The sequence below is a fragment of the Atta colombica genome, unplaced genomic scaffold (assembly GCF_001594045.1).
Source record: "Atta colombica isolate Treedump-2 unplaced genomic scaffold, Acol1.0 scaffold228, whole genome shotgun sequence".
Lineage (NCBI taxonomy): Eukaryota > Metazoa > Arthropoda > Insecta > Hymenoptera > Formicidae > Atta > Atta colombica.
This window is the reverse complement of record NW_017259325.1, coordinates 1,180,417-1,193,182: the sequence shown is the minus strand read 5'-3', so window position 1 is coordinate 1,193,182 and position 12,766 is coordinate 1,180,417. Positions and strand designations below refer to the sequence as shown.

At 32.6% G+C, this 12,766-nt stretch overlaps 1 protein-coding gene across 1 annotated transcript in view; it reads right to left on the bottom strand.

Annotated features, from left to right (window-relative positions):
• The window catches only part of LOC108688221 (suppressor of lurcher protein 1), a 243,342-nt gene that overhangs the window by 163,590 nt on the left and 66,986 nt on the right, over positions 1-12,766 (bottom strand). Inside the window, exon 5 of the mRNA XM_018194384.1 lies at positions 2,613-2,827. Within this exon, the coding sequence (XP_018049873.1) occupies positions 2,613-2,827 (215 nt within the window). The remainder of the gene's footprint in view (positions 1-2,612; positions 2,828-12,766) is intronic.

Sequence of the window (12,766 nt, the reverse complement as noted above, 5' to 3'; positions counted from 1 at the left end):
ATATATATATATATATATGAGATTGAAAATTTTTTAGCTATACATAATATTAAAAATAAATGGTCTCTCTTTTCAATTTTATTCTATTTTTTCCTCGGTTTGATCCAATAGGCATTGTACAACGAAGATTAATGTTTGAAAATCCAAAAGTTTCATAAATATATAAATATAAGAATTATAAGCATTTTCCAAATTTTTATATGGTTCGAATTACGTATTATATTACGTATTATATTAGAAATTGTACTGTGATTTAATTAATTATATAATTAGTAGATATGACTACAAAATATTCTATATAATTTGTTAAATTTATTATTGGTTCCAATATAAATTAAGAAATAAAAATTTGTGATTAATAAATAAAAATAAAATATTGAAAACGAAAAGCGTGGAAAAATACAGAGAAAAGAGATATGCCTTTTGTCGATAGCATCATTTTTCCCGTTTATACGCCAACGACGTGTCCGTTGGATGATGGATCGAACAAAATGGATTCGTGACGTTTCCCGGATAATAGGGATGGCACAAGTGTATTTTTCTTATGATACATCAAGAACTTTATCTCGTATTTAATTGTAAATTTCGATAAAATACCGAAAACATGTAATATGTAATCCAAAATATTGGTTACATTCCACAAAACTGAAATTTGCAAATTATATAATATAAAAAACATTAAATAATAGCAGCTTGTTCATTAATATTTGTTATTCTTGTTATTTCTTTATCCTTTATTTAATTTTTCATAAATCTTGTTTGTTACTGGTTAGTAAGAATTAAGATGTATTAAAATGTACAGAAATATGCAATTAATGAAAAAGATGATTTACAGTTAGTCTCAAAAATAATGATCAGATTGGTATTAAAAAACAGAATACACATGTTTGGTCACATCTTGAACGAGAGATATTGTATTTTTTATACAGCGTGTAACTGAAATAACGTCCACTCTCTAAATCTGAATCAGTGGATAATCACTGCCAAGTATGCTATTCGTAATCAGTGAATGAAATGTGAGATCCCTAAACTTTATTATATGATCTAACTAACCTTGTTTTAGTGCATAAATTCAATGAATATGGTATTGAAATTAACATGCAAATATCAGTATTTTAGTTATATAATGCTCAAACATTCTTCTTTTTTTAGTTCACTGATTATCAGTGCCAAGTATGCCATTAATTAGTGATAATAAATGTGATCCACTGATTCAGATTTAGAGAGCATATAGTGCTATTTCTAAAAACTGAGACGAAAAAAGTCCTCTACCATTTTGCAATTTTCGCAATATTTTTTAATTATCCAATTTTCAATTATCCAAATGTCTAAATCGACATAAGACAGCTTTAATATATATCTTTAAGAGTTCTTTAAGAAAAATCTTCAAAATATTTCACAAAGAACACGGAAAGATTAAAATTGTCTTATAGATCAATTTTATCCGTTTATTCGGCAATATTTGGAAATTAATATTTCGTTAACTATTGCGAAAATTGCAAAATGATAAAGGACTTTTCAATTTAATTTTTTATTAGAAATAACACTGTATGATTAGTGAGCGTTATTTCAGTTACACCCTGTATAGGGAGTACAAAATTTCACGCGGAAAGTTGTAGAAATATAAAGAGAATCTCGCTGCATCCTGTGTAGAAAAAAGAAATGTGCAGAAATGATTCCAAATTGTAGAGGGAACTCTCATCCACCATGAGAGAATTATGTCACTGTTATTCGCGGCATACGTAAGCCGACTGCATACACGTGAATAAAATAAAAAGTTTGTGGGACAGCATGTTTAAAGCATGTGTCGGGCAGTTATATACGTGAAACGCTTACTAACGAACCGTCAGTTTAAAATCTACAAAATTTCTAAACTGGTCGTACAGTCTAAAAATTTTCGATTTCATTTTCGCGCGTATGTATGTATGTATGACCATAGATAGTTTATTATTCCAGAGAAAAATTCTTAATAATCTATTATTAAGTTACGAAATTATATTACTAATTTTAGCAATTTGTGTTTCACAAAAATACATAACCTTTTTATGTATAATATATACTACACACACGCTCGCGCGTATAATTATATGTGTACGCGTATACACGTATGTTAATTAAAATCATCCTGGAAACAGGCATTTATTATGACAGATCATTCGTAGCGATTTCCTGATAACTTTGAAATAATTTTCCGATTGAGCTGCGGAGTGATTTAGAAGTGAACTTGAAACAGTTTCGTAAAACGAGATCTAAAATTTCTCGATAAACGCAGTAACTCGAGGTTGAGTGAACTCTCAAGCCAAACGAATTTTCCAGACCGAGAAACGAAAAAGTTTCTGTTAAAATACCGTCACTCTTAATACAGTTTATTTTCTGTTTTAAGCTTTCCAAGAATGTGCAACGGCTTCGTTTCATCGGAAATGTCGATTTTTGATAAATGGCTGCACGCATTTCGTTTTTGGCAGCAATAATCTTTATTAAGATTTTTACATCAATTACGTTTTATATTCTGCTTGCAACTCTTTACTTTAATATCTTCACGAATAATTATTAAATTTTCTTATTATTAATATTTTAAAAAGTTATATAATCTTATAAAAACTTCAACTCACGTCTATCGATGAAACGAAAAGTGCCGGAAAAACCAGTAGCATTAGATGATGGGAATTGTGTGTGAAACTCCAGAATGAGTGTTGATCTCGAGCTGTAAAGAACTTGCGGGATGTCACGCAGTTCTCCACAAAGCACACCAGACCAAGGGGTATATTCAGAAATGCCCTTACTCTCCAGATGTAAAAATAGCTTCAAGAAATCTCCTCTTGTACAGCTAAAATCAAATTTTAAACACAATGTTAGTATATTATATAATATATACACGATGATAAATAAAATATTAATCAGACATTTATTATAAATTTTTTAATTATCAATATCAATTCACCAAGAGAAGACAAGAGAAAGAGAGCATAAAATCAACAATATAAAGTTTTGTGATATATTTATACTAAATCGATATTTATAATTATATTTAACATCTTCATAATTCGTAACATGCCCAAGGTAACTAAGTGACTAATTACATTCAGTGTTGAAACAGAACAAGTGTTCGCAAGTTCCACTGTACACAGATTACTGCAGTTCATGTGCTTAGAGAACGTTTGTGATCCCGTGACTTAAAGCGAATACAATGCCGAAATTAGCGCGGCTTATGGTAAAGCCGAGAAGTTCATGTTTTAGCGGCTTACACTTGCAAAAACAATTTGCTACTCGTATTAATTCGGATTTACAACCTCGATGAGATTCGAGCTGCTTTCAATATTCGCTGTTGTTTTATCGATGGCTCATGATTAATGTTGAAATCATCCTAATCCTTGAGGAGAGGTTCACGTACCGCGATGTATGGGATATTAAATCTATTACTTAACGCGAAACCATTATATCGAAATTATTTATAGGTGAACGATGAATTATACGTTAATTACACCACGCTACAAGTTCAGTTGAAATTTTCCGAGGTCTTAATGATCCTGTTACGCAAACTATTTATCACAGTCGCTTGGACAGCTCCTAATTAATCGGTGGCACTCCCTGCGCGATATTCCATCTGTCGTGAATGAGTCGCCGCGATGCATACCTACCTGCGATAAAAGGAATTAATTTTACGCTAACATTTCTTCCTCACGAACAATCTCTCTGGAGAGGCAGGTCACAAAAAATCTGCGAATGGATAATTTGTCAGTATGTAATTCGTCATCGTTAATGGTGGTCGTGGAAGATATGTTTTTGACAAAGCTAAGGCAACATCGTGAACAAATACGAAACCGTGGGTGACCGCATATCGACCGCAAAGGTCGCTACCATACTGAATATTAATTTTGCAGCTTAATTTCCCAAACGTATTTCCGTCGACGCTCAGATCTTACGAGTCCCGTGTACGACCGTATAAGGTGGTCTGTGCCAGTTAACAGTAAGTTTATCGTTATTAACTGAAGTAGAGAAGAGATGCGACCTTTCACACATCTTGCATCTACAATATGTACGTAGAGTAATGAGTTAGGGATAGAGTTTTGCGACGCAAAAACGATATCATTTAGCCTTGACTACTCGATGGTTAAAGTCACAGAAGTCATTAATTAAATAAAGATGGTGTGAATAGTGACCGAGATAGCGACAGTACATATAAAATCGTATATCTTTCCCAAAAGTGCTTGTTTGAGTAATAAACAATAATAAACAATTTATTAAGATTGTATAATGTGAATACACAACAAATAAGAAATAATGAAAGCTGGATCTTAGGTATTTTTTAAAATAATTCCATGTGAATTTATATATCATATACATGCAATTCAATAGATTACAAATGTGGTCGAACTTCGACTTTTATTTCTTATTTGTTGATTAATAAAAGCATGAACATTAAAATATTTAGCAATTTCTAAGAGTACAGTATATTAATAGCAAGAGATATGTAAATTCTAATAGATAAAGAACAGAACAATTTGCGAGTGATTTAGCTAAGGAAGTAGAATAAAGAGAAAAAAAGAAAATTCAAGAAAACAGGAACGAAAGGTGACATCAGGAGTGACCACAGAACATCTAAAGCTCGAATCAAGATTTACGCGAGCTTCCTCTAGACAGTACGCACAAGTGTATCATAATGCTACATCGCGTAGCTTCACGTATTTCTGAGGTGAGAGAAATACCAAATTTGTGATTTGTTTCAGAATTTCGAAAGATCTGCTTGTCAAACAATGTGCTAAGAAAAACTGAAATCGCAAAGATCCGTGACCCAAGATGAAAAGGTTGTTGCCACTTGAACGTCGGCATTGCTTTGCACCGTTTTGCGTCGGTTCTCGTGGCATGACCTTTCTGCACTGGTTGCAGGCTCGGACTGCCTGACTGTTGGCTGCCGCGATTTATTACGTAGTTCGGGAAACGAGTTTTTCACTTTCCGTGCAATGCCCGGGTGATATTTTCTAAGGTTTAGGTGGGAGGATGCGATGGGAAATCATGAACGACCATGACGGTCGATTGGAACTCGGCGGAAAAAATAAATCGAACCGCTGATGAATCTGTCAGACCCTTTGGCCATGTCGGATGAGTACGAGTTTTATGAGAAAAGCGGATGACGTGAAATATGGCTCACTCTCTTGTGCACCTTTTCTGATCATACGTCAAAAAGTCAAAACGTGGTAAAAATTTTATTATGATCAAAGCTTGATTAGTACGTAACATGCCCACACGTGCAATATTAATGGAGAAAGCTTCCCGTTATTATTAGGATACACAGTAAGTTTCGCACACATGCACACAGTTATCTTTTTCTTATTCTTTCTTTTTATATATTAAAATGTCGATACTTGATAAAGTGAAGAAAACTTTTTATAATTAACGATGGTTGTCATGTAATTTCATTCTAATATCAGATTCTAATATCAGATATGTATATCGGATAAATAGACGCATCAACTTTATGTCGGCACTATAGCTGCGAACGAATAGATACACATGAATAAATAAATAAATGCAGAGCAGCACGAAAGTCACGATGAAAGTTTGTACTTTTCTATTATATGAAAATGTACTTCGTTGTCACAAACTATCGATCGCAAAAGAATTCGAAAGCAAGTGTACTCAAAATAAAAGTTATAAATATCGTAACGCGGTACATTATATGATTTATTTATGTCTTCTATAAATACAACGATCTATGTGATCGGTGCACGAACGATGACGAATATAACTTTATCGTTGCTCAGGCAGTGTAACTGCAGTTGGCGTTCGATATTGGCAATTGCACCAAATATAGCAACGATGTCGCGCGCTCTTGAAAGCAAAGGCCATAGTGAAAGAGAGAGAGAGAGAGAGAGAGAGAGAGAGAGAGAGAGAGAGAGAGAGAGAGAGAGAAGAAAGGAAGACTTTGACATTTATATCTTGCACCTGTCATTCTATCTAAAAAAATAAATAAATTTCTATCTCAAAGAATGTATAATATAATAAATTGAAATAATTCATATCATTTTATGAAACTGTCAAAGAGTCAACACTGGAAGCAAGGATACAAAGTCAGAAATATTCATGATTGAGACAAGAATCCTGATTAGCGTGCGACAGTTTAAAAAGTTTTCGCCGAAAGTTCGCAAAAGTTGTCGGTGTAACGATGAACACAGGAGGTTCAACTTTGCAAAGAGTTCTCTATGATTGCCCAATGTCAGACATCAATATCGCGTGTAATGAATATAAGATTTCTAGGAAATTAAATGGAATATTCGATTTAAATAGTTAATTAAAAATTTGAACTACTTATATTATTCAAAAATTTAATATAGAAAACAATTTAATAAAAAACATTACTGTTTGATATTCCCAATAATAAGCAATATACCTAAATGAATTGTAATTAAATAATAATTATAAATTTTGTCCATTATTTAGCTCTATCATATACAAATTTATCTATCATAAATTTATGTATATTATTTATGTATATTATTTTATTATTAAATATCCCATAAACATAAAAGGTCTATAAATGGTCTTCAATTCTCATTCTTCTTCTTTTAGAAGAGAGAGAAAATATGAAATGTAATTCTGCAAGTGATTTCAGTAAGTGGACAGATCTAAGGTTAATGTATACCATTAGGAGCTGACATTTTGCCGATTTCCGGAATTGTGATATTGACGTCCCATAGGTTTTCTCGCAAGCATATATATATATATATACTACACAACCAGCTCTGTGGTTCTCCTACGCGACTGTCCAATCACGCCACGTGATTTAATTTGAAATGCATATACTGTAAGCGAGGTTACGTATACATTACGTGCAAGAGAGTTGCTTCAAATTTAGCCCACGGCTTTATGCGTGGGCTTCATCCTTATTCCCACAACGATAAACTAATCGGTTTCTCAAATACGTGTACGTCGCGTCGTAACTTACCTTCTCGGTTTCCCAAACAACCGATTATCAATATATCAGAACCGTTGAGAAAATGTTTTGATCTATTGTTAAAAGTACATATCTATACAATTTAATCAAATTTAATATATAATTTACACGATCTAAAAAAGTGAAAAAACTAAATATTTCTGATTGATCAACAACTTTGTATAAAATTTTTTCTCTTGCTTTATATTATTCATATTCTACCAAAAGATTCGTGAATTTTTGCTTATTTTTTTAATGACAGACTACGCAAACAGCACTGTATTACTTGTAACTTTATTCGCGCAACGTTCATCGGATCTTTCGAAGCGTTATTTTCGCGCAATTCCGACTTGTAATTTCCGCAGACAGCAGCAATACTTACGTGCAAATACGGCGTGTTTTGCAATGACTTTAGAGTTCTCAGAAAACCGAACCCTATTACAGTCGCAGGGTTGAATTTGATGAATATATATACATCAAATATTAACTGCCAGTGATATACTTGATATATATTGCCAGTTTATATTACACTTTATATTACACAGTTTTGATTTCTCGAAAAATCGTGTAGTACATATAAAGCTTCCTTAGAATAAGTGGCAATGCATAATAATTATCCATTGCATTCTCCATTACTCGGGATAATTGAAATTGCAGAAAGATTAACTTTTTCTCTTTCTTAGTCATTGCGCTGTATCCAGATGACAAAATGAATTACATTTTATTGATTCCATTTTTTATATAATTTTTTATATAATTAATAAAGATAATTCTTTAAATATAATTCTACTTTTGATATATATGAGAAAGGGTGAATCTGTTTAGTAACTGCACACACTACTTTATTGTGTATGTGTGTTTAATTGCACATACTATTTTATTTTTGCAAAATTAGATTAGAAGCTAAAATATATAATATCATTTTGCTTGAATATTTGCAATTTTATCTATAATATATGTATTATAAAATATATTACACATATAAATAAAATATAAATAAAATATAGATCGATTCTTATATCGATAAAGACATTTTGTCTTACCATAATTCCCTTCATTTTATTATATATTATATTTAAGCCACGGAAATGTGTGTAAGTTGAAATGAACGTACCTATTTTTACAAATATTCGGCTTGTATTCAATAGTAAAGCGATGACATATAAAAGTGGATGGACAGCATAGTCAGTCCTTGCACTGTTTCAAATAGGGCCTGCGACAATTCGGGCCCGAATCAGAAAATGTAGTTGCATTCAAACAGCTTTACATCAAATGACTCGTACCGAGGACGAGCTCGTAAAAGATGTCTAGCTAGTACTACTTTAGCACTATGTATGAGATACGCGCGTTCCGTTAAAAGACTACCGAGTATTGTACATGTTGTTTGTGTACGTATGTGAGTGTGTATGTGAATGTGTAAGAGCAGCAAATTGTCTTTTCCTCGTTCATCTACGCATTGACGCCGACGGTGGAAGCATCGAGAACATGTTAACGGCTCTTTAAAATTGGAGTTTGTACAAAAATGAAAAACTAAACAACTCATCTTTACATGAAAACATGATGTAAAGGAGATAAAACTTTTCTTTACCACATTGTTATTATTATAAAAATACTATAAACTATAGTATTATAAAAATACTATAAACAATATAATAATTATATTATTTAATACTTTTTATATTTATTTTTTTATATGTCACTTGCATTTATAATTTTCGGTAACAAAATATGTACGTAGAAGTTAGTCAGAAACATTATAACATTTAAAATATTAAACTCTTCGATATAACAACTTGAGTCATACATTCAATGAAAATTTAATTGGCATCCAAGAATCATTAGAAGATACCAAGCATACTCACTCGATAATTTTACTTTCCGACTCCGAATCGTTATTCGCTGATTTCTCTCCAGATTTAGACTATCGACTTTCATTCTTCAATAAAGCACTCGCATTCCTCTTTCTACGTCTTATTCCTTCTTCCCTTTCTGTTCCATGATATCTTACTCAGCTTATAAAAGCTTTTATCAGCTTAGTGGAATTCTCACTGGACGTTTCAAAAGAATTCCAATGCCAGCTAATATGATAGATGACAAATTCTCTCGATACTGTTATTTTATTTAAAAATAATATTATTGTTTTTATAAATAATATTATTTATAAAAAAAATCTGTGGCAATAGTAAAAAAATGCGATAATTTTGATATTGCATACATTAAAAGAAAATTGTCTAATAAAATACGATTATATAAAGTTTATTATGAAAATTTTATCATATATTAGGTGTACAACTTTGCTTCCGCCGTTTTCCTATGGATGGTTTTAGCGGTAAGTGGTGGTCGAAATAAATAGATCATAGACGTCATACAATAAACTTGGGCATCTGTCAACATAACCCCATAGAAACATTAGTCGATTGTGTCTGCATCATAAAGTTATTCTCGATTGAAAATGTCAGTTTACGAGCCAAATTCTCGTCATTTGCGGAAGGTTTTAATTTTTTGCTTCAATATGAAGAAATCTGCGGCTGAGACTCATCGAATGCTCTCAAATACTTATGGTGAGGCCGCTATTAGTGAAAGAACGTGTCGTGAGGGATTTCAACGCTTCAAGAACGGTGATTTTGTCCAAAGTCATGCTCTGTATTTGGTGGGACCAGCTCGGCGTAGTGTATTATGAACTGTTAAAACCGACTGAAACAATCACAGGCGATCGGTATCGAACGCAATTGATGCGTTTGAGTCGAGCAGTTGAAAAACAAATGGCCGCAATACAATGAGAGACACGATAAAGTGATTTTGCAGCATGACAATGCTCGATCCCATGTTGCGAAAGTGGTCAAGACATACTTGGAAACGTTAAAATGGGAAGTCCTACCCCACTCGCCGTATTTTCCAGACGTTGCTCCCTCTGACTATCACTTGTTTCGATCAATGGCACACGGCCTGGCTGACCAGCACTTCCGGTCTTATGAAGAAGTAAAAAATTGGATCGATTCGTGGATAGCTTCAAAAGATGACCAGTTTTTTCGACGCGGGATTCGTACGCTACCCGAAAGATGGGAGAAAGTAGTGGCCAGCGATGGACAATACTTTGAATCATAAATGTATAACCAGTTTTTTACAATAAAGCCTCGAATTTCGAAAAAAAACGGCGGAAGCAAAGTTATACATCTAATATGCTACGATTATTTTCTGGTTGATTAAAGAGTGAGTCTAACTACTTATCCAGCAACTTGACAATGGTATAGTGAAACAAATCTCCTATTCTCTATGCGTAGCTTCAATGATCATTTACATGCTCGTGTTACATCTCCCATTATCGTAACTAGTAATTTCATTAAACACAGATTGTAACTGGGAACGATGCCATTAATATCCTATCGCGGTATCACGTATCATCGTTACAATCTACAGTAGTATAGATTGAGTAAAATTTCCTATATTATTTTTTCATTGTTCAGGTATCATGTCGAAATGCATCAAATGTACATACAAAGAATATTGAAAATAGATATCTATTAACATATTACTAATCTAATTATTATAAGCTAGAATAAACTACGAACAATCATACCAATGGACAAGTCTATTTCGCAATGGTTATATTACCGTAATTTCAAAATCAGTCTCATCAAAAACGGTCTTAAACGAGGTATCCTCTGTTGTTTGTAAAGAGTCAAGTAAAGCTGACAGTAAAGTCCCATATTGTTTTCCTGGAATGACAGTGTCCATCACTCAATCTGCAATGGCTTAGCCGAAACATGCGAGCCTACCGCTCGCCAACGCGTAGCGCAATTGTACTCACCGAGCGACAATAGAGATTTAGGAATGCGAGCTCAGCTAAACAATAGAGCTTTATGAGAACCTAAATCTACCACAATGGACGGCGGTCGCGGTGTGCGTACGCCGATCGATATTTTAAGGTGTCGTCGCTGGCTTTGCGCCATCGACTATCCCTGGTCTTGTGACGTAGAATAAATGGAATTGCCGTCTTAACTCTAAAGCATTTAAGTGTAAGCCTAAATCAATTTAAACATCGAATTTACTGCAATGCGAGTATCTTGTATTATGACAAATATATATTATATTCACAGAAATAATATTCAGTAAAGATATTGTTGACCTAATGACAAGCTTTTCGTTTTTGATCAGCTGAATTAATATTATTAATATTCATATCAAACAATGTAATTATAATTTTAATTAAAAACGATTATTAATTTAGATAAATATTTCCAGAGAGAGTAAACTATATGTTTATTTATGTAATATGTCATTACGTCATAATATTTATTTCCAGAAATTCAAATTATAAAGTATCATCCTGATATTTTTGATTAAAAGATGATATGCTAAGGTGCATTTCTCTCACGATAAAAAATAGAATCGTCAGAAGCATGGAACTTTGTAATCACTTCTGATATTACTCTCATCGATCGTACCTATCTTAACCTCTCTCTTTGAAATCTCGACAATTGCTTTGTAAAAAAAAAAGAGCTAAGCGACTGTTGTAAATTAACAATTTTTATAGAATTTTTTAGTCGAAGTAGAACAAAAATTTTTTTCACTTCACTGAAAGAACAAATAAATGTTGTAAAGATTTTCCTGGAATTTCCATTTTATAACACGTTTTGACTTTAATATTCAGTATAAATTGCACTACGTTTATACATTATTATTAATTGCAAGATATTATGAAGGGAGAATCTTCGTGCATATAGAAGAATCCATCAAAATTATTACGATTTACTGACGCAAGGGCGTGCTAGTAATCAAGCTAGCGTGCAGATAATGATACCAGGTTTACATCAAGCCCTAGGTGTGCATATAATGTTACGTCTAATCATTCAACAAAGGATGTAGTCAAATACGTTACAACGCAAGAGCTTTTACATGCACGGGTTATATCGTGACTGTCTACAATAACTTGTGCCAGTGGAATTTGTAATTCAAGTACGAATATCGACGCATCTCGAATGATTTATCATCATTAGATCGAATAGCATTCGTATATTATGAAACAGACAGCACAGCACAAATTGCTAGTTTTCTTCTTCAGAAAATCTAATAACTACTCTCTTTTGACTCGCGCGTTTTCATTAAATCGGGTCCTGTAATAATGCATCTTACAAGCAGGAGATAAATTTGAACAATACGCTTTATTACCGACGTCTATTTTTATAGAAAAATAGACTTTTTTATAAATTATCAGAAGTGATATATAAAAATAAATTTCTAAAGTATTGGTAAAACTATTTTAATCACTTATAATGCAGTTAATATAGGAGTATTTACGCGTCGTATATTCACAATGGATTGAAATAATCCAATCGACAAAGAATATTCCATCCAATATATCTTTGCCTAGTTACGTCCTTTGAGAATAAAAGCATTTATTCTGCTGATACGACGTGTTTCCCTGAGCAACGAACCAACTCCCTTCGAGAATACGACTCTCAACGATGAAAAGTGGTCGCTTCATACAATAATTCAAAAGACAACAAGATAGAGCGGTACGTCATAACTTTCGTCATCGCCTTTTTCAACAACATCATAGTCATTTCTGATCACGATTGTTGACGAGAATATTATTAGATTTATTTCTCTATAATTTTATTGTCTATTTGTAAAAAGAAAATATAATAAGGAACATTGTATAATGATATTAAGGTGCAGCGCGATAACGAGCAATACATTATGTTGCAGCAATACTTTCATTCCTAGTACAATGAATGAAATGATGAAAAGTCCTCAATAACGTTTTATAAGCTCTCTCTTCTTTCATTAAAAATGACTAAATATGAAAAAATATCGTAAATAATAGTACGACAT